General features: G+C 38.9%; 3 protein-coding genes across 3 annotated transcripts in view; 1 reads left to right on the top strand and 2 right to left on the bottom strand.

Moving 5' to 3' along the window:
- Positions 1-2,060: 2,060 nt before the first annotated feature.
- cfap52 (cilia and flagella associated protein 52) lies at positions 2,061-19,620 on the bottom strand. The gene is made up of 16 exons (XM_051945509.1): positions 19,462-19,620; positions 17,540-17,597; positions 14,039-17,134; positions 13,478-13,677; positions 13,132-13,268; positions 12,641-12,769; positions 12,355-12,454; positions 11,986-12,096; positions 11,489-11,589; positions 11,212-11,382; positions 9,624-9,772; positions 9,267-9,412; positions 8,344-8,495; positions 7,211-7,313; positions 3,136-3,247; positions 2,061-2,696 (listed from the first exon to the last, which is right to left on the bottom strand). Exons 3-16 carry the CDS (start codon positions 14,097-14,099, stop codon positions 2,515-2,517), a joined length of 1,854 nt encoding a protein of 617 aa, XP_051801469.1. The 5' UTR covers positions 14,100-17,134; positions 17,540-17,597; positions 19,462-19,620; the 3' UTR covers positions 2,061-2,514.
- A 653-nt stretch (positions 19,621-20,273) lies between these two features.
- On the bottom strand, positions 20,274-24,740 carry LOC110954453 (TBC1 domain family member 24-like). The gene is made up of 12 exons (XM_051945496.1): positions 24,502-24,740; positions 24,130-24,347; positions 23,741-24,002; positions 23,474-23,587; positions 22,909-23,325; positions 22,561-22,800; positions 22,266-22,421; positions 21,785-21,848; positions 21,511-21,609; positions 21,309-21,372; positions 21,114-21,251; positions 20,274-20,988 (listed from the first exon to the last, which is right to left on the bottom strand). Exons 1-12 carry the CDS (start codon positions 24,702-24,704, stop codon positions 20,813-20,815), a joined length of 2,151 nt encoding a protein of 716 aa, XP_051801456.1. The 5' UTR covers positions 24,705-24,740; the 3' UTR covers positions 20,274-20,812.
- Positions 24,741-26,655: 1,915 nt separating this feature from the next.
- The window catches only part of stx8 (syntaxin 8), a 44,174-nt gene continuing 43,911 nt past the window's right edge, over positions 26,656-26,918 (top strand). The window contains exon 1 of the mRNA XM_022199003.2: positions 26,656-26,791. Within this exon, the coding sequence (XP_022054695.1) occupies positions 26,775-26,791 (17 nt within the window). The 5' untranslated portion in view covers positions 26,656-26,774. The remainder of the gene's footprint in view (positions 26,792-26,918) is intronic.

The following is a 26,918-nucleotide window of genomic DNA, read 5'->3' as shown; positions in this document are numbered from 1 at the left end:
TGCACCGTTTCAGTGTTTTGCATCAATGCACATCTTTTTGAATAGGATTACAATTATCCTTTTACACATTTCAGGTGGTTTACACTACATACTGTGCAATCTTGGGGGAATAAGTTGCCCATTTTTGCCCATTTTTGCCCATTTTATTTCTATTGCACCTATAATGCTTTGGATTTTCCACTCTTGCTTTTCAGTTTTTTAATCCTTCTTGAAGGGAAATTTCTCCTGTGTCAAAACCTACTTGACATTAAAAGTGATTCTGATACATAACATCCGATACCAAAGGAACTGAGATGCACTGTTTACATCACCTGCATACAGAGTCTGCTTTTGCTTCCTCCGGCTAATGAAATACTTTGTCTGTAACACGCCTTCATTTACAGATGTAGCCTATAAATAGCCCGGCTACTGTCTTCATGCACATTGATGTCGTTGCTGCTACCCCTGGAAGCTCCTCAAAAAAAAATTAAAGGAAATGGATGTTAGAGAATCATTCGGCCAGACATATTATGTGCCGTTCTGCTTTTCAAAAAGGGATCCAGCATCTTTTTGTGCAATATTCAGATTCTAATCAGCTGCAGCTTAATTTCACAGCTCACCAGTACTAAAGATGGAATTTAGTGGACCAGATGTGCTGATTTATTGAAATAGATAGCAAGATCTCCATCCAATATTTCCATAATTTCTCTGATGCTTTTATTCCAGCACTGTTAGGAAGAAAATGAACATGTGACATCAGCAGAGCAGATGAACAAATTTTGATGCAAAGTGTGACTTCACGTGTCTTGTGAAGATGACCTACAGTTGTACTGCAATTCATTAGCACAGTGGTAAAAGAGAGAGGATGCCGGATTTTACTGAGCCAGAGACATTTTTGCAGACTTGGTTTGCATTGCAGGTTTGTCATTTGAGTTTCTTTGGGGAAGCAGAAGTTAAACCAAGGGGCTCTCTGTTGTATGTTGCTCCTCTCTTTAACCAGAACCCCTCGGGGAATCACTGCTGATAGGTTACCCGACGGCACGCACATGCTCAAACGCCCAATAATCTAGGCCTGCTCTGTCTCTTCTGCAAAGTGCGCATTTGATGTGTCATATAATATTGCACTGTTTTTACATTTTCTCATTTCATCAGTAAGTAAGTGTTATGTTCTCAATAAGAATAAAGAAGCATAATGCAGAGAGTGCGATGCGAGGAGTGCTTTTGTGCCTTAAAGACAAATTTAAGTTAATTGTCTCTCTGAATACGGCTGCTGTGGGGAATTACTACTTAAAAGACTACTCTGCTGAGAAAGTGCAATCTTTTTTCTCTTCAGTATATAGTGGATTCAGACTACTTTTGCACATTTTGTTTTGTGTACATTTAATTTTACATAGAATCAGTCTATACTCAATATCAGACACGGTCAAAGCATCTTCCTTTTTTTTTTTTTTTTTTTTTTGCAAAGTTACTAAAAATCAAAAACTGAAATTGCTCAAGTCTTGGGTAACACTACTATTTTTGCACATCTGGATTTGGGCAGTTTATTCCAAGCTTGCTTGGTTGGGCATCTGATCTGCCATCTTCAGGTCTCTCCAGAGCTTTCCTGTGGGGTTTAAGGCTGCGCTACTCAAGCAGCATCTTACATTCATGCTTTAGTTTGCTGTAATGCAGAAAGGTGAATCGTCACTCCAGGTTTTGGTCACTCTGTTTTCCATCTTTCCCTCAATCCTAGCATAGTCAAGCACTATCCTGGTGCTTCACTATGCTTCACTGTAAGGATGGTTTTAGCTAGGTGGTGAGCAGCTCCTAGAGTTCAGACCAATAGTAATGCTTGGAGAGGTCCATTTTTGTGCCATCGAACCAGAGCATCTCTATTCCTTCTGTTCTTTGATTCCTTTAAATATCACGTGATAAACTCCAAGCAAGCTGTAAAGTCCCTTTTCCTGAAGAGTGGCTTCTGTCTCTCTGACTGAGTGCTGCTGAAAGGGTCATCCTTTCCATAGGTTCTCCCAACTCAGCAGAGGATTTCTGAAGCTCTGTCAATTCCCACGCTTGAATTACACGACAAATGACAAAAAAAATAAATAAAACATGCTTTTTTTTCTCCCTCATGTGGATCAAGTGCAGATTAATGTGTGAAATTGTAATTTTATCAGTTTGAAACTATCAATGAAATTAACGAAATCCACAACACAGCATAGTGTAGAAGTTGTGAAGGAGTTTGATTACTTTATCAGTCTACTTACATGCATTTTCCTTTCTCTGCATAAAAAGAAAATCTAATACAGCTATTGTTTCTGAACCTCTCCATCATTTTACAAACATTTTTTGATGAGTGTAAATCCATTCCACAGTGTTGCTGTAAGATTGTTGAATTCTTTTAGGAACATTTGCTAAAAAAAAATGTAAGGAAAAATACAGAAAAAATAGGTGGAAAAAATTGGAAAAATGATTTGAGAATTAGTTTAGTAGTATCATGACTATGCAAAAAGAGAAATGGATTCCATCTGTCTTTCTGATTCTTCAAGTTTCAAGTTAGGAGGAAGGTGGATGAGGGAACTTCCACCGGAAAATGGCTCCATCTGCGCTGGTGCTGACTAAGATGCGGTTGTTGTCACAGATCTTGACACTGGTGATGCTGCCACCATGACCTATCCCCACGTAGGTTACCGCACCTGCCATGTAGTCCCACACCTTCACCAGTCTGTCGTCTCCACCTGGCATGAAAAAGCGAAAAACATATCCATAACCTGAGAGAAATTTGAGCCGAGCATGCCTTGCAGTGTCAGTAGAAAGAAAAACAATGTTTCTGAGATGAAAACGTAGTCAAGAATATTTGAGACTAAAAAAGTATCATGAAAAATAACAAGAATGTCAAGATAAGATATATCTAAGCATTTTTAATATGAGTCTTTAACTAAAAGGTACTATCTGAAACTAAATGTACAAAAATAGCAATCTTGTGTTGGTCTGAATGTGAGAATAATCAGCAGTGAAACAGGGGCAAATGTAAAATGATGAGAATTTATGGATATAATGAGTACCTACGTGCCAAAAAGAGCTGATTGTAGATCACATATTTACTTTTGGTTGAACTGTACTGACATAAAAATCACTAAAAAGAGCAATGAGCGGCAAATGTGTAATGGGGCGTACCTGTCACAAAGTGTTTTCCATCCTGTGTGATGTGCATGCTGTTGATGGCTCCAGACTGCGATGCCTCCAGTTCTCTGATGGCAGAGCCGTCGCACACTTCCCAGTAGGCAACCTGAGAGGAAAATTAATACACAGAAATCATAAAATGCAATTGCAGGTGTTGCACTGGCACTGTTTCGACAAGACGTATAGACGGAGATATGATAAGTGTGCTTTAGATTGATATTGTGGGGCCTCTTTTCTTTACTGCACAGACTCTAAGTCATAAAGCAAGACAGTAAGGAGAAAAAAAACATCAAGCATGCAACATAAGTAAAACAAAACCTTTTGATCTTTTTGCTGCAGCTTGAAGTATAGCATCAATTGCCACAGATGATTGATGGAGTTAAACAGGCTGTTGCCAACAAGATGATGCAAATGACAGCATTTCCGTATTGTTGTGCGACTGTTGTCTCACATCATTATATACATACTATTCCAGTTTCTAATTTAATAATATGCAATATGTGACTTCTGACTGTAACCTTTACTGCTTTAATATTCTATATGGAAATGAGCTGGTCTGTGGTTAGATTCCACCAACTCGCCACCTATTGAAGCCATGCTTGCTGATATAAATGCGATTTGATCATCCCTGGGGCCTAACCGCTGTCAAAGTATCAAGTCTCACAAAAGGCAATTGTTAGCTGAAGTTATTTATAGCACAGGCAGCAGAAACATCACAGTGCCACAGACCAAGAACGGCCCTTTCTTGCTATTTATATGGCCAGGCTGATCACATCTTCAAAGCTAGGTGCTGTAATTGAAGGTCCACATGGATTTGATCGTTAAAATCAGTCCTCTCCTGTATGAATGGCTTTCTAGTACAAGCTTTAGCAGCTCAACTTAGCAGTGACATCAGTCTCTATGTGTGTTTAACAGTCCAGAAGCCATTTCAAAGTTCGCACCTCAGTCGACTCAGTGTTGCAAGAACGGGAAGAAAATGTGCGCTTTTTCATAGCCAGGCCATTTGTAAAAGGAGAAGTATGAGTAGCACAGAGCTGCTCAGAACGAGCCCAGCGTTTATGAGAAAAGCCTCTGAGACCAGATTTCATTTCTCTGCACAAGACCATCTCTATAATACATGACAGAAAGGGAAATGTAATCTCACACACACACACACATATATATCAAATATTGTTGGCTATCGTGGAACAAAAGAGGAGCAACAAGGCAAGGCCAAAAAAACAAAAAACAAAAACAAAACAGAATCTTATTTATATTTTCAGAACTGCAGATTGATTGTCAAAGTAATAAGTTGCCCTCCCAGGCCACTGGAAAATTTGTGTGGGGTCTTCTGTGTCTACAGTATACAGTAATTGGCTTATTCAGATGGAATGGCTTGCTCACATTATTTTTCCACGAAATAACATTACAGAACATAATTTAGAAAAACACAGCCACCACCAGAGGGGGAGATGGTTCATTATGAACACTAAATAAAATGAACTGAAATCATTTTTAACTCTTCCTCATGAAACTGCGTGTCAAATCACAATGAAAGGTTTTCAGCTGTACAAAATATTCACACACACACACACACACACACACGTGCACACACATCCATTTCTACAAATTCATACAGTTATGGGCTGTGTCATGAATGCATTTACCAATCAAGTACAATTTAGGCCATCTTTGCCACAAACAGGGAATGAAGCAATGCCTCTAAAACTTAGTAGTGGCATAGTAGTAATAATATAATGTTTGTGTACAGGTATCTGTATATCCTGGTATGATGAAGGTTTGATTGATGCTCTCCTTTTTCTCCCCCTATCAGTTTCCTTGTTGTCCTCTCTGCCTCAGTCACGACCTCTCCCTCCTTTCTCATTTCATTTCAGCAGCTTATTAGAGACTCCCACCTGTGAGAGTTGTCTTGGCCCATCTGCGTTCCCTCCACCTCAGCCTGGGAAACTGGCCCACAGCCATGACATGGGCCACCAGAAAATTAATTACATGGAGTTAGCGAGAACAGATCTGAAACGTCAGGTTTACTCCTTATGTTGTTCACCTTATAAAAATGATGCACCTTGGTTCACAACTAGTGTATAGTTGCTTGAGGCACAGAGAAGATTAGCTGGATTGTTTCAAAATATGCATTCAAAACGAGACATACCAAGTTAGCACAATTATGTAAGTTCGTATTGTGGTACAACGGCAGTATTTTATTGTGTTAGCACCCTTGGCTAAACCAACCTTTAGGCAAATCAAATATGGTATCATTAATTGGAAATAATGCAGTCAATCTAGTTTCAACGATAAAAGATATACTAAAAATGGTGAGGGTCAGCACCATATTGTCTCTATTTACTGCCATCAAAAATATCCATCATTAGCATCAGCATTCTATCCCATTAATACAACCTCTCTCTGACCCTATACCACAAACTTCCCTCTGATTTTTTCTCTTGGCCATATTCCTTTCTTTAGAATAGTGTTACTTTTAAACTGACAACTAAACTAGAAGTTTTACCAAACTTGATCCGCCCGGCGACAAAGATGACCCCTGTGACCTTGAAAATGAGGTCACGGTCACCAAATGCGAACTTGACCTGTGTCTTATTATGGTAGACCTGTGTACCAAATATGGTGAGGCTACATCAATATTTTATGGAGTTATCGCGCGGAAACCAAAGTGTTACAGACAAACACGCAAGCAAGCAAGCAAGACCATGCAGGTGAAAACAATACCTTCCGGCAAACGCAGTTTTGCCGGGCGGTAATAAGGAAAGTATGGTTTTACCTTGCTGACATGTTTCAACTACGTCTGCAGTCTCACCAGAGCGTCATCCGACATGTGATGACATTTCCTTTTTACTAGGTGACCATCATCACACATCAGATGACGTCCTGAAGAAGACCGCTGATGTAGTTGAAACATGTCAACAAGGTAAAACCATACTTTCCTTACTTAGTTGTCGGTTTAAAAGTGACACTATTCTAAAGTAAGTAATGGCAAAATGAACATGATTCAGCCATATTCCACTCCTTTTCACCTTTTCCTCTCAGTTCTCCTGGGTTACCTTCTGTGGATTTACTCATAGAGGAATGCTGGGAGGTGATGAAGGTTGAGGAGTGAAAGAGAGAGGGAGAGAGAGTGAGAGAGAAAGAGTTGCTATTTGTTGTTCCAGACAGAGCGCCTGTGTCCTGGGATGAGCAGATGGTGGATCTGGCTGGCACTTGGGTGGCATCGGCACATCCGCAGGAAGGCACAAACATCCCAGCACTCCCCTCTATGTCCCTCCTCTCTCCCACCTTCTCTGAATACCTCCTTCTCACTCTCTCCCTGCTCCCTTAGCACAGCCACATAACTGTGTTAATCAGCACAACTTGTCCTCGCCTCGCAGCATGAGATGACGGCAGCAATACGGGTCTTGTATGTGGCCGGGTTCAAGGGTTGTGGTAAAAGTACACAATCAAGAAAAACAAGTGTTTCATTCTGACACAGTGAACTTCCAGCCTTATGTAAAAAGGCCATGCTGAGTTTATCAAAATGAATCACAAAATAACAGACCTGAAAGGCTTGCTTTTACCCCAGTGACAAGCACCCGGCACAATAGCTTAATTAGGTTGAGCTGAGAAATAAATTACGAGGTTTTCAAACTAATCTGTGGACATGAAAAGTGTGTATGATTGTGCAAGTCTTTACTTCGCTCCTCTGTGACATTCTTACCAGAATAAAAGGCTTTTTTTTCTTATGTTCAGTAAGTGGAGATTATAATAACAATATCAGGATAACAAGGCATCTAGATTGGGACTGTTAGGTGCGTTTTTGCTTTTTTTTTTTGCACCCTGAGGGATTTTCAATCATTAAAGTCATTGCCTTTTTTTTCCGTAGACATCACAACTGAGTCTCAGGGAATTCTTTAGACAATTCTCCAAAATAGCTCTTAGATGTTAGAGCACAAAAACGAACAAAACAATCCTGAACCGAAAACTTTATGGGCGCACTACAATTTCATTTTTAACAAACCACTAATCTTTTAAATGAACTGAACCGCACTGAGTCACAAACAGAAGCATTAACAAAACACACCTTTCTGTCGGTGCCACTGGTAATGATCTGATATTCCTCTGGATGGTAGCACACGGTCCGGAACAGTGTGTTGGTGATCATCCTTTGAAGGCTCACAAATCGCCTACAGGAGGAGATGCAGGAGAATCAGGAGACAAGAAAAAAAAGAAGGAAGAGAGAAGGATGAGTTTCACAGGTGTAGAAGTGCTCTTGATGTGGTAGATGTGCTCCCACACCAGGGTGCTGACCAGGGCAGTTAAAAAATCCCTCTGAACAACTCTTTGAACAAAACAAGAAACCACAAGCCAATCTGTATACATGTAAAAGAAAAACTAATCCGCAAAATCTCTTAAAAGAGCATAAATGCCACACCATTTTCTCCGTGTACACAAAACTCATTGTGTCTGACTGGAAAAGGTTTCAGTCTAGATTTAGTTAGACACTTGGCTGTTGAATAATCTCTCTTTTAAATCAGCTTGTTAGTAATCATAGTAAAAAGGAAATCCATACTGTTCTTGATGACTGCAGCTGAGAAGCCTTTAATCCACAGACTTGTTCACTGAAGAGGATAGACGTTTGAAAAAAAATGTGACCACAGTCAGAGTTTTAAAGGTTTTCTTCTCCTCACAGAAAAAGCCCACAGATTAAAGGATTTTAAGCTTTCTTCATAAAGAATGCACTGGATTTCTTTTCATTCCTTCTGTAGCACCCAGACACAAATGAACAGCTTCAGTATTTTTCTTTTACTACAATTCAGACCTGAAGACAGCACTTTGTATTTTGCGTTGTCACTTTTTCTCAAGTGGCTTTGTATATTGTTAGCAATTGTGCATTCCATTTTTCATTGAATAATGTGATTAAGGGATTCATTAATGCGCCTTGCCTCTTCTTTTTCACCTCAGTTGTTCTCAGCAAAATAAACCTAGCTGTGGGTGAAAAATGGAAAATAATTCATTACGAAGTGGAACAGCTTTGCAGTGGTTTATGGCACTTACCACTACTATTAAAATGTACGCGAGAGACCCAAAATTGCATTTTCTGCACTAATTATACAAGAATGAAGGTGAAAGATGATACACAGAGCATGTGTGAGATGTACGTTTCTATTCTTGCCTGTTCTAGAGTCCATCAGGTTCTGCAGATGAAATACTCACACAATATCCCAGATGATGCAGGCACCATCAGAGCTGGCAGTGACGCACTCTTTGTCGTTACTCTTGATTTTTATACAAGTGATTGAGGCTCTGTGCTCCTTCATAGTCTCCAGCAGACGATGGCCCTGGTGCTGCAGCTCCCAAACACGCACCTACAATAAACAAACCCAAGCTCAAAGCCTTCAACAGGAACACCCTCTCATTTTTGCTTTGATGATTTGTAGAGCAACTGCAGAACTATGGCTACAACAATCAATACCAATAGAAAATGATCTTCCCCAGTATGTCTTTTGTTCTTTCTAAATCTGTCAAACTGCAGTCACGCTGTATGAAGACAGTGCTCAACTGTTGACTGTGTATTTACAGATTGTGTACTGTCTAGTCTTGCATCTGTATCATGAATATACAATGAAATGAATTAAATCCTGTGAATATTTGTATAGCACATCTGATTTGTAACTCTCCCCATTAACTCAGCATGGCTTGCCTAAGAGAAAGCTTCAATTTTAAGACTTCCCTTAGATGTGCACATTCTTAGCCCACAGTAATTCTTAAATAGCTTCTTGAGAAAAGTGTAGAAATAGCTGTGACAGGAACTTCCCTGCTCCTCACACCAAATTATTAACAAAGATATCTCTCTTCGTCTGATCAATTTGTCCCTTTGATAACTTTTGCTATGAAATATGGAACAGGCTGGGTAACAATGTATTATTTAGTTTATTTACCAAAAATCTATGGAGAAGAAAAATTCAATAATTCAGCAGGTGGCTTAAATTTAAAAGAAGTGTTGAGAATATTGTGCACTGCGCTACCAGAGTGCCACAATTCTAAAATGTGACATTTTCACGGTGCTTGTGGAAATTTCCTGTGCATTACACAATTTGCTGAACAGTTACAAATATATTAATTTTATGTTTACTAGCCTGTCCCTCTCCCCCTCCACTGACAATCCTCCTGCAGTCCCTGGTGCCAGCGATTGCTGTCACTCCCATCCTGTGAGCATTGTGGATGATGAGCATGAGCCGACCACTTTCCGGTGCGAACACACGAATGTTACCATCATTCCACGCTAGAAGAAAGAGAAATCAGGTTTAACGGTTGTCGAGAAGATAAATTTAGCTCAGTCCATGAAATTGCTTATTTTAGTGGAAACAGGTAACTTCAGAAAAAGTTTTTGTCACTTCTGCAACTGTATTGGCTAAACTACACCACATTTAAAAATTCCATGCAGCAAAAGCGCCAATGACTGTAGGTTGTAGATAGCTCTATCTGATTCGCACCACTGATGATGCTATGTCCGTCTGCCATAATGCCCAAAGAATTGCAGGTTATGTTGGGCACAGTGATGCGCAGCAGCTCTATGGGCTTGTCTATGTGCCACACTCTGATGTCCTCCTCAGTGCAGGTCGCAAATAATTCTGATATTGCACTAGAAGAAATTTAAAAAAAAGAGAGAGAAGTGGAATCACAGTTATGTGAATGTGGGTGATCACCATCAGCTAAAGAATAAAGCCATGGCCATAAGTTTGGACACAAGTACCATGACGCTTGTGAATCTTAGAAAATACCACAAAATTGTCACTTACAATACAGTACACAACTCCTGAAAACTATATTAAGTTTCATATTTTAAAAAAACATCAAAAGAGTTTGGTGTCATTTTGTTATTTTTACCAAATTCGGTTGTGAAAGTACTGCATTTTTTTGTTATTTTCTTCTAATATTATGTTTTGGGAACAAAGTTGTTCCAATTGTTGGAATTTATTGATAATATATCCCTTGTTGATTTGTTGACTAATTAAACTGGTGCTGTCAAAAAATATTAGTTATGTTCTGTAATAGACATCAAAACAGACATAGTAAGTCATGCTGTGTCCAAACTTATGGCCATGGCTGTAGTGTTATCTGAGGTAGAAGTATATTAACTTTACATTTAAACATGTATCAATTGAAATATTGACATAATGAAATTAGATTCAATATTGCACTTTGATCATAAGCACAAAATACCTAAAACCAATATCATTTTTCTCAGCACAGGCTGGACAGACATTAATGTGGTATGGATATATCACCCTCTAGTGAGCACAATGAGGAACTGAAGCAACATGTTGTGAGAAATAGTTGAGGTTTAAGCAGACATGCAGCTGCTTACATTCAAAGTTTAGGAATAAACATACAATACTATGGTTGTGTTTCTAAGATTTTTTTTTTTTAATTTTAATTTGCAATACTTTTGACATGAGAGCAATTTTGTCATGGTGAACAACATGGTGGAGAAACAAGCTGTAAAGACCTGGCTTTACAATATGCTTGGTTGGATGATTTACATTTGTTGTTACTGCAATAGAGACCTGTGTCTATATCTGTCTAAATCTACATCTAAGGTAGGCCAGCAACATTAAATTCCAAGTGAAAGCATGGAACTGGACAAACCATGCCCATACTACTTTAAGAATTCTATACAGGCATAAATAGGCAGCTTTCCCAAATTTGTTTGATATTTGTGTTTCTTTGCATTTATTACAAGTTTTACAGGTACAGAGGCATCTATGACCTAAAATGAGCATCAATGTTAAAAATGCAAACATGACTGACTAAACTTTGGCCGACAAATACCTTTATCCTGTTTAGCGTCAGAGCAAAATTATTATAGAACATGGTGGAGTGTAATTTCTCTCAATTTCAGTTCAGTTACAACATATATTTCTTGCCAGATTCAAAAGCTAAACAAGGCCATTTCTGATTTTATTGTCTCTGGTGGGCTCTCGATTCAAACCATCAAAAACTTAACAGATGGTAAATGCTCTGTAATCAGTGACTGATGTCTTTGAGTCTTTCACCATGAACTGCCTGTGTATGACTTACAAAGGGATGGCGACGTCCTTGACAGCATTATTGTGGTTGGTAGACATGAGTTCAGCTTTGAAGTCTTCATAACTGAAGCGGTACATCTGAGCAGCCTCTGTGCCAACAAAGAACTGCTGTCCCTCTCCTCTTGTAGCGATGGAGGTCACCCCCTTTACCAGCTGGACTTCCCTATTGTGGCCACGGAGAAGAAGGAGAATCCTGTACATCATGGATTGCTACTAAATTTAAGTACTTTTTAAAGGTCTGATACTAATGATGCAGTTTTACTATTTACTTAAGAGTTTTGAAGTTGGTGCTGGAACACAGAGTGAAGGCGCCAGACCCAGAACCTACGAGAAGGTGCCCACACGTCAATATCCTCAGGGCACTGACACCCTACACAGAAAATATATAAATAATTACTTCATACATGTGGATCTATAGAAGTTATGTACATATGAATACACCACTTTTCAAGTTATACTTAAAACTATCTAGAAGTATCTAGCAAGGAAACACAAACTGAAGGCTCACACTTACAATAAAAGAACATATCCTCAAACTGAGGCAGATTTCTGCAATGACAAGAAGCTGCATAACAACCCACAAAAGATAAAAAAGAAAAATATACTTGCTCATAAAATGAAATGCATAACTCAGCATGAGCCATAGCTTATATTTCCAAAGGAGGAATACTTCACTACCAGGTAAACACAAGTAGACAGTGGCTGAAATTACTTTCACAGTGCCCAGTTAGGAATGAAAAAACAATGCCGTTATGACTTACTAGACTGTATTTTTTTTATTTGGTCCACAGTCTCTCAGACGCCTGGTGCTCAGGATGATTTTCATTATGTCTCCACTTGTAGTGCCACAGAAAATGAATTGATCATCATCTGAAATCTGAAACAACACTGTCTTAGTTCACTCTATCTGGTGTACTGTACACATTTGGACAATTTAGAATTAGAGTCACTGTCTAAGTATATGTCAAAGAAAATGTACTTCTATATGTTGTGTCATATCTCCTCAAATGCATCTGCTGCAAATGTATTATTGATTGACAAAAGACAGAAGTCAAGTGGGCCCTCAATTGACAACCCATTTTAAAGGGTGGGTAAACAACTACTGTAAAAATATCAGTTTCTGATGACCTCATACCTCCATACATTTCACAATCCTCTTCAGCAGGCCTGTCTCACACTCTGTGGGCCAGATCTTCCTGTTGGGGAGGTCCAACTCCCAAACTCGCAGTGTTCCACTGCCCAAAAAAATACCAATAATATTAAAATACATCTAAGAAAATAATTTGAACCAAATGATAATAGGAGGGAACATGTTAAGATACATATTGACAGTAAATATGCTGAAAAAAGCAACACTTACATTTCACAAGCAGGTGAAATGAATTTAGCATGTAGAATGCCAGCAAATGCAATTCACTCACCTCCCAGCAGAAACAAAGATATTGTCATTTGTGTTTGAGTATTGTACAGTGAAGCAGTGACCGGAACTCTGAGATGAAGCTGCACTCCCACATATGGCCTGCTTGGTCTCAATATTCCACACAACTATACTGAAAACACACAGAAAACACTGGACACACTCAACAAATAAAGTATATTCACAATTAAGTGAATTTATGTACCATATGCTAAGCAAGTCACCGGGAAAATGTTAAATTTCTTATTGTGGTTATAGCTGGCCATGTAATGACATACTGTTGTGTAAAGCAATAATATAAGATTCACTCTCACAAACAGCTTATGACTGAAATCTTGCTGTTATAGTCAATTGTGTAACAATTGCATATAATAGGGTTTTTTAACTACTAAATTCCTTTTTCAAGTTATCATGTTTCTCCTATCCTATGCATTCCCCTGTGATGCCATCTGGTTATTTAGGAGGGAACCCAACTGCATCAAACCTAATGTTTACCTGCCATCATCTTGACCCCCGAGGGACACCAGGTACTTGTCATTTGGGGAGAAGGCCAGTGCTTCTACCTTAGCCTTGTGGAGCAGCAGCTCAGCATAGATCTTTCGCTGTGCATAGTCCCAGATAATTACTGTAGCCTAGGGAAAAAAATGCATATATTTATTCTAAATGTTGCAATTAATACATATTGATAGATTTGTTTCTAAAAAAAATATGACTCTATTTGTAGCACACAGCATCAAAAGAGTAAATGAATTACACAAAAAGCTGATTGTAGCTATTGTTTGTCTTTACCATACCTTACCAGAAACTTCACATGTGAAAAATGTATTGTAACTACAGCTACCTTAAAGCCCATAAAGTTGACCTGTCCGGAGGCAATGTATGACCCACTTTTGGACACTGAAATACAGGACACATTGTTTGTGTGTCCATGTAGGAACTCCTGCTTGCCATCTTTGATTCTCTTCAGTATAACTGTGCATCCCAGAGGATAGATCAGGTGCTCTCTGTCTGGATGGACTCTCAGGCCTGAAAACACATGCCCTGACGAAATAAACCATATAAGTATTTAATACAAAGCAAAATGCACAAAAAAATAAGTTTGTGATTACGATGAAAATAGTAACAACGTGCAGCCTCTCCCAGTTCAACTGACAGTCCATCTAAGCACCGTGTTGTTAAACAGGTGGGTCTTTCGATGATTACCAAAGTTCTATTCACACTTTGCTAAATATAACGAATTTAAAACGTAGCTAGAAGATTCTAAATACCATGAAACTTACATGCCATTAAACGCAGCCATGAAAAATTAACTTTAATGTGTGTATTTGGCGCAAATTAGCGTGCTAGTCAGAAGTTTGATTTGTTGTAGCGAAAGCAACATTAACTTATCAGAAAAACTTACCGTTGAACCCAATAACAGCCTCTAGTTCCAGTTGAGGGACGCTCAGGGTTTCAAGAGACATGGTTTAAACTAAAGCTAGTTCCTCTTTCACCTATTGATCTATTTGGCCTACTCTCATAAGCACACAGTATAAAAATTTTGCCACAATAGTAAACGGTACCGGTACGATTTTTCGATAGTTGCAGCCACCAACAAAAGGTTACCTAGCAACAGCAACGACCGTGCTGACACGCATGCGACATTTACGTGCCTACCGGAAATTCCCGTTTGCGTTTTCCGTTTGACGACAAATGTTGCTATCCGTGCTCAAAACGGGTTTTTACTGTGTCTGTGCTGTTGGTAGAGACTGATCTACTACTTTATCTGCTAAATGTGAACAATAAAAGAGTAATGCAGCAGAATTCCGTGGTACATAAAGAGACCTTAAGCACTTAACACGTTTGTATACATTTCTTGAATATGTTTTCAAGAACGTTGTCGGCCCATTGTGTTGTATTACCATGAAGGGAATCACAGAAAAGAGCAATGTATCTATTTATTGACTGTAAGCTCTTGTATACGAGGACAGCATCACAAATACAATCAATGCAAAATGCAACTACACTTTATATATTCAGCAAATGCCAATATAAAACAGAATTTATTTTTTAAAGTATAAAATTCATTTAATTCAATTTTCCACAATTCATAGAAGAAGAAAACTACTAACTGCACACATGTAATCACTTACACGCCACTGTAAGCAATGAAATCACAGCAGGTGTTTTGTGGTGAGGGGTGATATAGCCTACCTATATAGAGAACATTACAGGAGCTACTAATCAGTTATGAAAAATTATAATCATTTGATGGAAATATAAAAATGTAGCCCTGCAACAGACTGGCGACCTGTCCAGGGTGTCCCCTGCCTTCGCCCGAGTCAGCTGGGATAGGCTCCAGCACCCCCCGTGACCCTAGTGAGGATAAAGCAGTGTATAGAGAATGGATGGATGGATGGAAATATTTTTTTAAAAAAAAGTTTTTTGGCAGTTTTTTGAAGTCGATTCTTGTTCAGTTAACTGCAGTAACAAAATAACTAAGCTACCTCGTAGTATGCACCGTACTGAATCCGTATATTATTCCTTGTAGTCAGGTTCTACAGGGAATCCAAATTTGGAAAATTGAAAAATATATCACTATTGTTTTTACGAATTCAACAACAAGAAAAATGTCAGGTTCTAGTTTTGTGCTCATGTCAAAAGAAAGAATGAATAACCAAAATTGATCTTGCTGTTTGATCTGTTGAGCTATGCAACCAGGAAGTTGTGACTGTTTTGTGTGTTGCACACAATGCTGCAATCTGATCTGTATGACTTTTATGCATGGCAGCTTTACAGCTTTTGTCTTTTGCAAAAGTTTATATTTGGTCACAGAAACCAAATATTAAAATCCAATTCAGTGGATTGCTTCTTCATTTCCCATTTTAAAATTCAGCAAAAAAAAAGAAAAAAAAAAGAAAAAATTGTACTAATTTGGCTAAATGGTAAACCATAATTTCAGGCAATCTGATAGAGCAAGTCTATTTTTGCTTGTAACAAAACTTTTTGTAAATTCTCTCAAGTCCAAATCTGTCATAAAAGGACAATTTGATCAGAGCTAATCCACATCCATCAAGCTTAAATTGTATTTTTTTAGGCACAGTATGGATTTTAACTGTCAGTATATGAGATTAACAACCCTTGCCAGAAGGCTTACCTTTTGGATTTGATCAATAAAGAATTTAAAGAGAAAATGGTATAATCTGGTGTCCTTTAAGAAGAATTTGTAATGGACATTTCATGGACAAATTAAAAAGCCCGCAGCACATTAAATCATCTCAGAAGGTGAAAATTTGCCGTCAATGCAATACTAATGAGTAAATTCAATTTGTCAGTTCCTCTCCAGAAACACGACTCAAAAATGAATTGTGCGTTCTATAAGGACTTTATAGCTACTTTTCGCTGCTGGGATTCTCACAGGGTCCTTCAAAACTTATGATGTCTTTAGGTGTGTCCATAGACATCTGTCTGTGTGTGTGCGTCCTCCGGTGTCTGCTAAGAGAATGGCTCCAAGAAAACCTACGACCACAGATGAGGCACAGATAGGGTCTTTCTCCTGTGTGTGTCCGCTGATGCTTTGTCAGTGACTTGTACCGTGTGAAAGTTGCCCCACATTCATTGCAAATATATTTCTCTGCCTTAATATGAACATTTTGCTCATGTTCTTTCATGTTGCCCAGCTGCGAGAAGCCTTTACCACACACGGGGCACAGATGAGGTTTCTCTCCTGAGTGGGTCAACCCGTGAATATTCATATCCTGACGAGAATAAAATCCTTTTCCGCATATAATGCATTTGTATGGTCTTTCTCCTGTGTGGCTCCTCATGTGTCTTTTCAGTCCCTCTGAGCGGGAGAAGCAGCTCTCACACAAGGTGCATCTGAAAGGTTTCTCACCTGTGTGGGAGCGAAAATGTCGACGGAGCTCTGAGGCCTTAAAGAAACACATCCCACAGTCTGCACAGCAGTGAGGTTTTTCTGGCTGCTCCTCATGTGTTTTCTCGTGCGCTTTGCAGTGCCCTGACTCAGAGAATCCTTTTCCGCAGACCGAGCAGGTGAAAGGCTTTTCCCCGGTGTGCATACGCTTGTGACGGACAAGTTTGTTCAGTTTACTGAATGTCTTCATGCAGTACGAGCACTGATGAGGCACCTTTGGTGTCTTTGAGTGTGTCCGTCTATGTCTCTCTAACTTGGAAGGCCTATTGAACACTTTCCCACAGTCGGGGCATGGGTGCTGGTTAGTCCTATTGTGGCAGTTCTGGTGTCGGATCAGCTTCTCCTCTTGTGTGAAGATCTTATCACAATGCTTACACTGATGAATAGTCTTGGGCTTCCTCATATGCACAGGTTTATGCCTCTCTAGCTTCGACGGTCTGTCAAATATCTTGCCACAGATGGAGCACGGGTAGCACTTGTCTGATATGTTGCTTTCTGGTTGTATGGAGTTCTCAAATTCTGCAGCAGTTGAAGCATCATTGGAATCTGACTCTGAGACTATCTTCACCACAATTGCTCCTGGACCTAGGGAACAATCACATCAATGAACAAAGCTTGGTTACTTCACGGTAGGACTACAGAAATCTCATTAAGAAGCAAAAAATTACAATTATTTTTTATTCAGTGACTAATATTAGCTGAACAAACAGGACAAAAACTGTGAGGTCTAGTGATGTCTCAGAAGGTTTTAGAAGGAAAGAACTGCACTAAGTCCAGAGTGGCGGACATGTATGTTCAAGGCAACAGAGTCAGTTTATTTTATTGAATTAATTTTTTTTTTCTTTCTTTTTGCTAGTATCATCTGCTTAAACCTTAAGCCTTAGCTGCACGAGTAACCAGGTTTAATACCACTGGAAAAGGTAGCTTTTTGCTACTGAAGTTTTTACCAAAGGGAAGAAAAAGAAAACACAAATAACCATCAGTACATACTTTCCTCTGAAGGTTCTGTTTTAGGGACAGGTGTAGTGTCCGGACCCATTGCTGCAGCCTTTTCAAATACAACACATGAACAGACAGAAAAGAAAACAGGAAATTATCTTTATATTGCAGATCAGTGACTCCGTTGATTATAGAAAGCAGGTTGGAGGCTAGAATTTGTATTGAAATTTGGGAGTTTTAAAAATTTGATACAAACGTATTGGCTAAAAGCAGGGATGCAATGGTTAATCACAAATTAATTCCAGTTATTAATTAATCAATCCTTTTGTTCATTAAAAATCTAGCAATGAGCAGAGATTTCATCTGAGTTGCTGTCTGGCAGCTGTCCCAACTATCTGCCAAAATTGTTTGGCAGAGGAAAACACCGTAGCTCCTAATGTCTGTTAATGTCTGGGACCATCTGGACACTCATTACACACTTACAGCAAAATCCAAACAAAAGTAATGAAGTGTATGTGTGACACTCCCCTGTTTTGAATATAAATGCATTTTAGTGCTGTCAGTAAATATGAATAAAGTCAGTGTGACAGTCTTTGTGGACATTTATTCAAGCTGAACAGCAGTTTCCAGCAGCTGGACTAAAGCTTACTGCAGTGATGGCATATTGATGGGAGTCATCAGGCAGATAGAATTTCATATGACAGTGAAAACCACTGGCTATAATCTTATTACTTAAATAAGAATTCAAGGAATTAGTTGTGTATTTTTCTATTCTGAAAATTCCTAATGTAGGAGTGTCTGATTTTCCAAAAATACACAAGTGTAAGCAGTTGCAAACTTTGATGTTGTTGCTAAATTACCACAAACCTAGTTTGAAATGACTGCACTAAATTATTTTACAATCTTATCAGCCAACATACACACAAATAACTGGCCTTGCTGTCTTATTACTGGGACATCCAATTGTGCATTTCACAGTTGTGCAACTTAGTGCATCAAGTTTCTGTTTAAGACACAATGATCTGGAGTCATGATCTAAATATGTGTTATAATAAATAAAAATTACCCAATCAAAGACAGAGAGAGCATGCATAGTACTATCTAAACAAAGTGCTGTTACATTACAGCATGTTTTACAAGGCTGGGTTGCTTCATATGAGCAAAATAGTGATTTTTATCACTCACACAAAACTTTGGTACCCAAAGTGACAGACTGTACTATTCTTTTTTTTTTTTTTGTAAAATGTGAATGATTGGATAAACAGAACACTCCAGTTGTTGTCTTGTGGTATCACCCAGCCCTATGGGGTAGTGTTCTGTTTATTAACAATATTCCGCTCAGATATCAAAGCAGGTCCTGTGATATCCCTCTGGCCACTGGGTGGCCATTTTTAACAGACAGAAACAGGACTAAGTATTTAAAGTCCACTATGGAACATTTATAAGCAGCATCAGTCATTGATATTAATCATATGAGCCATCAAACAGCTGTTAAATTCAGCCACTTACAACGCATGTTTGGGGAAGTCGAGCCGCACATCAGAGACGTCTAACTTCTCTGACAAGAAGCAGATGAACTGAATGCCAAATCAAACAATGTTAGAGGTAGAAAATGTATCTCACTAAACAAAACTTGAGCTAACCTTATAAGCTGCATCTGGTATTGGAGCTTTCTGAATCAGCACCGACTGCTGACTCAGAAGCTCATATGTTGCTTTGCAGCATGATCAGCACGCTTGCAAGGAAACTATGCTGAAATGGTTGTGAACTGAGTTTAATACGACACCGTCTGAAGACAGAAAAGCCCAAAGTGTTGTGAGATAACTGCTAAATGAGTGTTTACCTGGGACACACATACACAAGAAAAGCTACAGCTATACAACGTCTGCTAGCTAGCTTCGCTAAAGCTAACATGTTAGCTAACTATACCAAACAGTACAAGACTCGTGAGAGCAAAACGGATGCAGTCCCACCTCTTTAATAATCCTTCAAGGCGAATATTGTCACGTTTTCGGCCCGGAAGGCTTTAAGTTTATCGTACTACATACTATAGGATAGCTAGTAGCAGCAACTCGCTAAACAAGCTAAAGCAATTTGGTGTTGATGCTTGTCCCCTTCTATGATACCTTCAATGTACCACGGAAGCTTAGTACTCGTGTTTCGACGAAAAGCTGCAGTTATTTATCGCTGTTTATTTGAACTATTAATGTGGTGCAGACGTACTTGGTGGCGTCACATTAATGTCGAGAAGAAAGTGTAGATCTTTTTTTTTTAAGGAAAATGTGTTGAGCAAGTTAAAAGACTATAGGTACAGTTGTCACTTATTACGTGCAGCAGTTCCAACAGCACAGAAACGCAGCACAGATTTCTCCAACCTCTAGGGACTTTAAAAATGAAGTTTTTGGTAAATTAAGCTGAAACACCATCGCTCGAGCAAATACAGCTAGAGAACAAAAACTGATTTGGCTTGATTTGCTAGTATATCCAGTGGCACCTTCTTTTTAAAAGCTACATTACACCTACAGGCTACTACATAGGCCTGTAGGCTATAAAATCTGTTTTATTAACATCTATGTTGTGTTGTGCACACATGTCAGCCAGATTTGGAATTGAGAGAGTTCAGTAATATATGAATATATTTTCTATCTGAAACTCATTAGCTTTTGACCTCCTTATGAATGCACAAAAATAATGTTTGCAATATGAAATGATGAGGCAGACAATTTGATTGATTGTGATAAAAAGTGTATCAAGTTTAATTTACAACCAAATAAATGCACTCAACTTGTAAAATAATAATAAAAAAGAAGCTGCAGCAGTAAGCATGCATCCTATACAGGTGCTGTTGTGCTGATCCGCAGTGTGGGGACGACAGAACATACTATACTCTATGAAACAAGTTGACTTTATGAGAGACCAGATAGAGTTATATTGTTTCTCCTGCAATGTTGTCACAATCAGCCTTGGTGATAAGACTGAATACATATTGATTTATGTTGGTTATTTTGAAATTAATTGCCTTCCTTATGTGATGAAATTGCTTAGATTGTTTATGTTTTGTTTGTGTACCCTGAGACAGGAATCACTGCATGTGGATGGTAAAGTCCAGTAAAACATAATAAATGATAAAGCCCATACAAACAAACTTGTCTTGACAAATCAAGTAAAATCTGACTCAGTTGCTTTAAATACTCGTATAAATTTGCATTGCACAAAATAAATATCTGCAAGCTACATAAAAATCAAGTACATTCAAATAGCATCAACGAAAACTGCATCAGCGTTTACCCAGAAAAACAAAATTACAAGGCTGCTCTCATTATTTTAAGAGGAGGAAAAACAGGGAGAAAGGGAAATAGAGTTCTGGATGCCCCACACTTCCAGGGACTGGATCTTGAAACGTCCCTTGCACAGTGGGATGCTCTTGAACGTGTCACAGAGTTCAGTGTATCCTCCCTGGAGGTCTTCCTGCAGGCAGAGAGCATGGCCCCCATCGCCACCTGAAAGACGACACAAAGCTGCATCAGCACTGCATGCTGTTCAGAGCTCCCCTGTCAGTCGGTACTCTTGTTTACATCACAGTTTTTCTTTGCTATTCCTCTAACAACATGTTTAACTGACGTACCGATAACAAGCTGACTGTTGTCTCCTGCTATGAACATGGAGGCTTCTTGCTCTTTAGGTCTCTTGGGCTCTTTGGCAGTCATGGGTTCCTCTGATGGTGCAGTGAAGGGGATTGTCAGGTAGCTGGGATTCTGCGGGGTCCCAGCAGGACAAGTCAGGGTTTTGGGGGAGGTAACGCTGGTTCGAATCTGCTGAAGAGAGGCTCTTCGGGTCATGATGTTGACCATGGCCTGCTGGTAGCGCTCCATGCTGGGACGGAGCTGAAAGAACGATCAGATTGCTTGTTTGACACAGTAGCAGTGAACGATAAGGAAGAACTACAAAATCAACAGACAGCAACCCTGAATATAACGTATCAAAGTTGAAATCAAGAAGAAGAGAGCAGGAATGTGGCTCACCGTAAAAACAAAACACTCCCCAGTTCCGAAATATGCGAGTCCCTGGGAGTCATGCTTTCTTCTCTCTATCATATCTGTAGACAGGAAGGCACCAAACACCTGAGGAATGAGAAATTAGACTTCAGTGGCATACAAAGCATATTCCTTAAGCTGATTATTTTTTGTTTAAAGCATTGATACTGTATGGTCAATTCTAAAATGAAATCAAAAGAACAGCCACACATAAGCAACTTATCAGATTGACCACAGTATTCATTATATTATCTAAAGTTACCTCTTCATCCGTCGTTTTGATAATCAAGACTGCTGGTTCGTGTCCTTCCACTTGTGAATAGAATCTATAGGAAAGAAAAATCTGTTGTTTTAGAAGCATCAAATGCTACAAAAAATGACAATTTTAGCTTCTATGTCTAAAGTTGTTGCTTATTTTATTCAGGGAAGTCTGAATATATGTCACTACTGAAGTGACCTGACTTTCACCCTCTAAGTAAACATGTTGATGGTGAAAACATACGTCCTGCTCCACGTAACTGTTGTGTAACAAGACCTGAGAATCTGGTCTTCAGCAGATATTAATCCACAATAACATGTCTTTACTTTAATAATGCAAGTATGAATGGAAAATGAAAGCCACTGCTTTATAATGTTAGCACCTCTAGACATTATTAATGTCTGTGCAGTTGCAGCTTATGAATTCTATTTTTTTTTCAAATAGTTTCTCATTGTCATTGAAGCACTGAACAAAGATTACTCACGAAGCAAGACTTCTTCCATGTTCAGCTGCACTGAACAACCTAATGGGACTGAAGAGGGCGAAGCGTTCAGGTATCCAGGCCCAGACAACTCTCATTTCAGTCCCTGTTACAACATTGGAGCTGAAGTTGTCAAAGTCCACTGTTTCGACCGACTGCCTTCATGGAACATTAAAAATAGCAATGAAATGTGAAAATGGGGTTTGAATGAGTGGAAATTTGCAGATTTAAAACTGTGCATATAGGCAAAAATGTGCCTCTTAGTTGGTGGTCTATAACAATGTCAGTATTAACCCACCTCTTCTGCTGAATGCTGACACCTTTTTGCATGAGGGAGTCTTTATTGGCATTAAATAGAAGGTTGAGCTCTCTCCGTGTCGCCATTGGAATCATGAATGCTCTCTCCAGAAGCTTCTCAGCTGTGCAGTGGCGAGCTACATTCTGTACAAAACTCTTCATATCTGTTCTAAAATCCTCCACATCTGCCACTCGAGATGACACAGACACTTTGTAGAGGTTGAGCAAAGCCAGTGCCACCCTATAAAGAATAATTGTACATTAACAATGCTCTTGTTGGTGTGAATACTTTTAAAACAAATAATGATTATGCCATTTGTTTACATGTGAAAATGCAACAGCAACACACCTATAAAGGACCTTGTAGCCCTCCTGTAGGTAGACATCCAGAACTCTGATGGCATATGTGAATGGAAGGTCAGCAAATATCCACATGATCCAATCAGAGTAAAACTCAAAAAGGTTCTGGTGAGAGCTGGCGATCAGCTTACGAATGCCTCGGCAACATTTGTTGGCAAGGTCTCCAAAGGTCATGCAGGAAGCGCGGTAGGTGAGAAAGGTCTGGTCAATGTAGCGCTTGTTGGGGTCATCGTAGCTGATAAGCCGGGACACGCTGAAGAAACACTCAGCTTCGTCTTCGCTGAAGTGGAGGATAAGAGAGACCAGGGCAGGCAGGATGGGGCAGAAGTTCATGTCTGGGAAGTGCTTGCCAAGGCAGAGAAGGATCTTTTTAACAGAATTCAGGCCTGCCTTGTTGAGACAGTATCTGGATAAGAAAATAGCAAGAAATTATTCACTTAGTTACATTTTTCTCCATCTCACAGTATATTTCAGGTAATAATACTGAAACATATAAGTCTGATTACGATCAGAAAAATATCCTAAATATGTAAACCAATATCCTATGAAAGTACCTGGGTATGTCTCCAGCCTCCATGTACTCTGGGACTGGGTGGTTGCTGATTTTCTGTTCTCCAAATAGGTTCTTGGCCAGTTCATAGTAGAGATCTCTGTCTGGAGTGATAGCCCTGCAGCAGATATAACATCAATCCACAGTTAGATCGTTTTAAATCGGTTTAGTTGTCATATCAGTCACCCCAAATGCATACATGCTTGTCCTAGTGACAGAAAATACATTTGAAAAAAATGGAATTTATGATATTTAATGTGAAAGTCTTAACCTGGAATTGATGCTGTGGATGATGTGATAATAAGCTTTGGCCCTTAGTGTGTGCGGTGAGGCCCAGAATCCCTCTCGGCCCATAGTTTTCCGCTGCTGGTGCCCGCTCATCAGGATCTGCTCATATCTTTTTGCAGCTTCAGGATCGATCTTCTCCCAGTCCACAAACTGTCCATACTTCATCCCAGAGCTGGAACAAATCTCCCAGTTGTCCGACTCAGAGATGGTTATCATGGACACTGGCTTGAGACTGCCTTTATTGCCTGAGCAAGACATAAACACATACCTTTAATCTTTAACTCTCCTAAACAGCATAGACAGATTTTCACAAATCCTTATTATAATTTGGGAGTAGAATCTACATCCCACTGTAAAATATTATTTTAGTACCATTAAGTTCTCTAGGGGATGAAAGCTTGTTTGGTTTGGACTTAGACTTCTTAGATGTTACTCGAACAGTAGATCCTTCTTCTTGTCTTTCCTCCTTTTTGGTCATTTGATGGTTGAGTTGTGAGGAGTTTGTTTTCTGATTCTGTGGACTAGACCGTTTAAAGGTTCCCACGTCATAGTCAGAGTGCAGCTCTGATGTCTCATAACTGTAAAACGATCTGGAGAGCATTTGATTCCATATTAGTTATGCAGTCAGACATATTAATGTAGTCTAGTCTATCCTAACATTAAAGCTTACATATGAATGGTTATAAGTAAGTATCCAGCTAGCCTGATTTGGATTTTTTGTTTTTAATTTTTTAAAAAACTTACCTGGAGCGAGGTCTTAAACAGCTTTCCACCTTCTGTATCTCCACACCATAGTTCTTAACATCCTCTCGGTTGTAGTAGGAGTGAGACCTTTGCCTTGTTCCACCTCTTGCCATAGAGCCCAGGTCTTGGTCAGAGATTGTGTGCGATATTGAATTAATGTTTCCACAATTGGAGAACTCTGGTGTCCATGAAACGCCAATCATCTTAAGTCTTATTCTTTGAAGACATAAAAGTTAAAAGGCAACGTTGCTGCTTTTATTACCTGCTCAGTCTGAGGATCAGGGCCTTATATAGGTCTGTGGGCTGTGGTCATGTGGGTTGACCCTGGTTTGTTTATGGTGATTCAGGCACTGGCTGTGAAAAGTTCCACTGATTTTGCTGTTGTAGCTTTGGCAACATACAGTGTCTGATTCTGAGAAGTAATCAGTCTCCAGACAGCATCCACAGCGCCACCATAAACGCAACCTACAAACAAGGCTGCAAAATTTACAGATCGTGTGACAACAAATATGCATTTTTTAATGATCATAAGTCCTCCAACAAACCTTACTTCAATGCAGATATTAAACTTGTATATCACCTACATTTACTCACAATTGAATGTTCATTTGTGTAACTAATGTTTAGCTCAAGTGTTTGTATTGACATGAAATCAGTATTCAGAAAATAACTTGTCTACGTGGTAGACTTTTTCTTTGAAACTGCATTAAAATGCCAAGGGTTTCAGTTCCAAGAAATCTTCCAAAGACTATTATTTTACACAACACATGTATGTTGTCATCTAAACACAACCAGTGTTTGGTCATGAAACATAAAACCTCAACAAGTACTTATCCCATATGTGGGCACCACATGTAATGCAGTTGAAAAACAAACTCCCTGACTGAGGACAGAGAGCTGGTATTCCGTCATGTCAATTTCCATGAAGTCTGTGACAATACAAATTCAAATGTATGCATAAGAAGTCATACATGAGCAAGGTAAGCAGTTGTGACACATTTATCAGTCAAACTCAACACCATTCAATCTATCAAGGCTCTTAATTGTGAGAAGTCTGTGTAGACTATGTGAACCTGCTGTGTTCTTATATTCTGTGTATCCTGTCATGCTGATCAGGGACCTTTAATAAAATTAACTTTTCACAAAAAAATGTTTCCATGGCGTCAACTTAGGTTACTGCTCACTCTCATATACCAACCAAAGAAGCACTTCTCACTTTCGAGGAAACGCATTCCCCACATTGCTTTGGGTTGTGCTGACTGTTGTTACAAAGCAAACAATCTTGTCCTTGTAAAGACTGAGTTGGAGTTCTCTGAGAAATTATTTACTGATATATTTCTTCTCATTTCTGTGACAGAAGAAATGGACTTATATGTAGATTGTTTTTGCAAGTGTAAGTACAGTAAGTTGAGGTATTGGAATTGACAAGCAGGTTCACTGTGTTTTTTTTTTACTCCTAATAGGCACCAAATTTAGTATATGTCAGACAATTATTGCTGTTATTATTATTATTTAAATCTTTGATCATTGTTTAAATGTACAGAACTTATTACCTCTGCGAATATCATAGTAATATCATAGGACAAAAATTAATAAAAAGTTACTGCTACAAGGCACATTTAAAACAACAGCGGCTGAGCTAACGTGCTTTCTAGTAGAAAAACAAGACATTGCAAATTGACCTAAAAAATGTAAATATTAAGGTTAAGAATTTACAGTATTATTTAGGATATGAGTTTACCTGAGTAAATTAAATATAATGGTTAAAGCCCAGCAAAGTTCTATATAATACAAATGTACTGCACTAAATTAAATAGTAAGGTTAAGATATTATTAATTACGTGACTTCGCCAGACAAATATAAAAGATAAAGCAGAATCAGGCTTAGGCAGGGTGACCATCTGCTTCAACAGGCTGGGTTCAGAGTTATTCAGAGACAAAGGATAAAAAACAAACAAACAAGAGAATAATAAAAACACAGAAATATCATTGTGTGCAACGTAACCACCAAAACAATCTAAAGTCATGTATGTTTGATGAAAAACGTGTCATTATTCATAATTTGCGTGGCTGTACCTGCGTAACAAACTCTCTTTTAGCAGCTATTTCTCCCTGTGTTTAATGCAGAGCAGAAAAGCGAAACCTTTGGGGAAATTGGTCTTCGCCGTGTGCCGTAGTGACGTTCCAGTCAAAACAAGAAGCAGTTTGTTCGTGATTACTGCCGGATGGTTCAAACTAAGTGGAATTTCGCGTAATAGCTCAATATTATCACAATGTCTCAGGATCCCTGGTGAGTAATTCTTTCGAAGGGTAAAATAAATCTCGCAGGTGTATAATTAACGGTAACAAACATCATTTCTACACCTGACTGCTCGTCTGTACTCAACTAGCTAAAGCGGCTAGTACTTCTCTATGAG

The sequence above is a fragment of the Acanthochromis polyacanthus genome, chromosome 3 (assembly GCF_021347895.1).
Source record: "Acanthochromis polyacanthus isolate Apoly-LR-REF ecotype Palm Island chromosome 3, KAUST_Apoly_ChrSc, whole genome shotgun sequence".
In the NCBI taxonomy this organism is placed as follows: Eukaryota; Metazoa; Chordata; class Actinopteri; family Pomacentridae; genus Acanthochromis; species Acanthochromis polyacanthus.
This window is presented reverse-complemented; position numbering and strand designations above follow the sequence as displayed.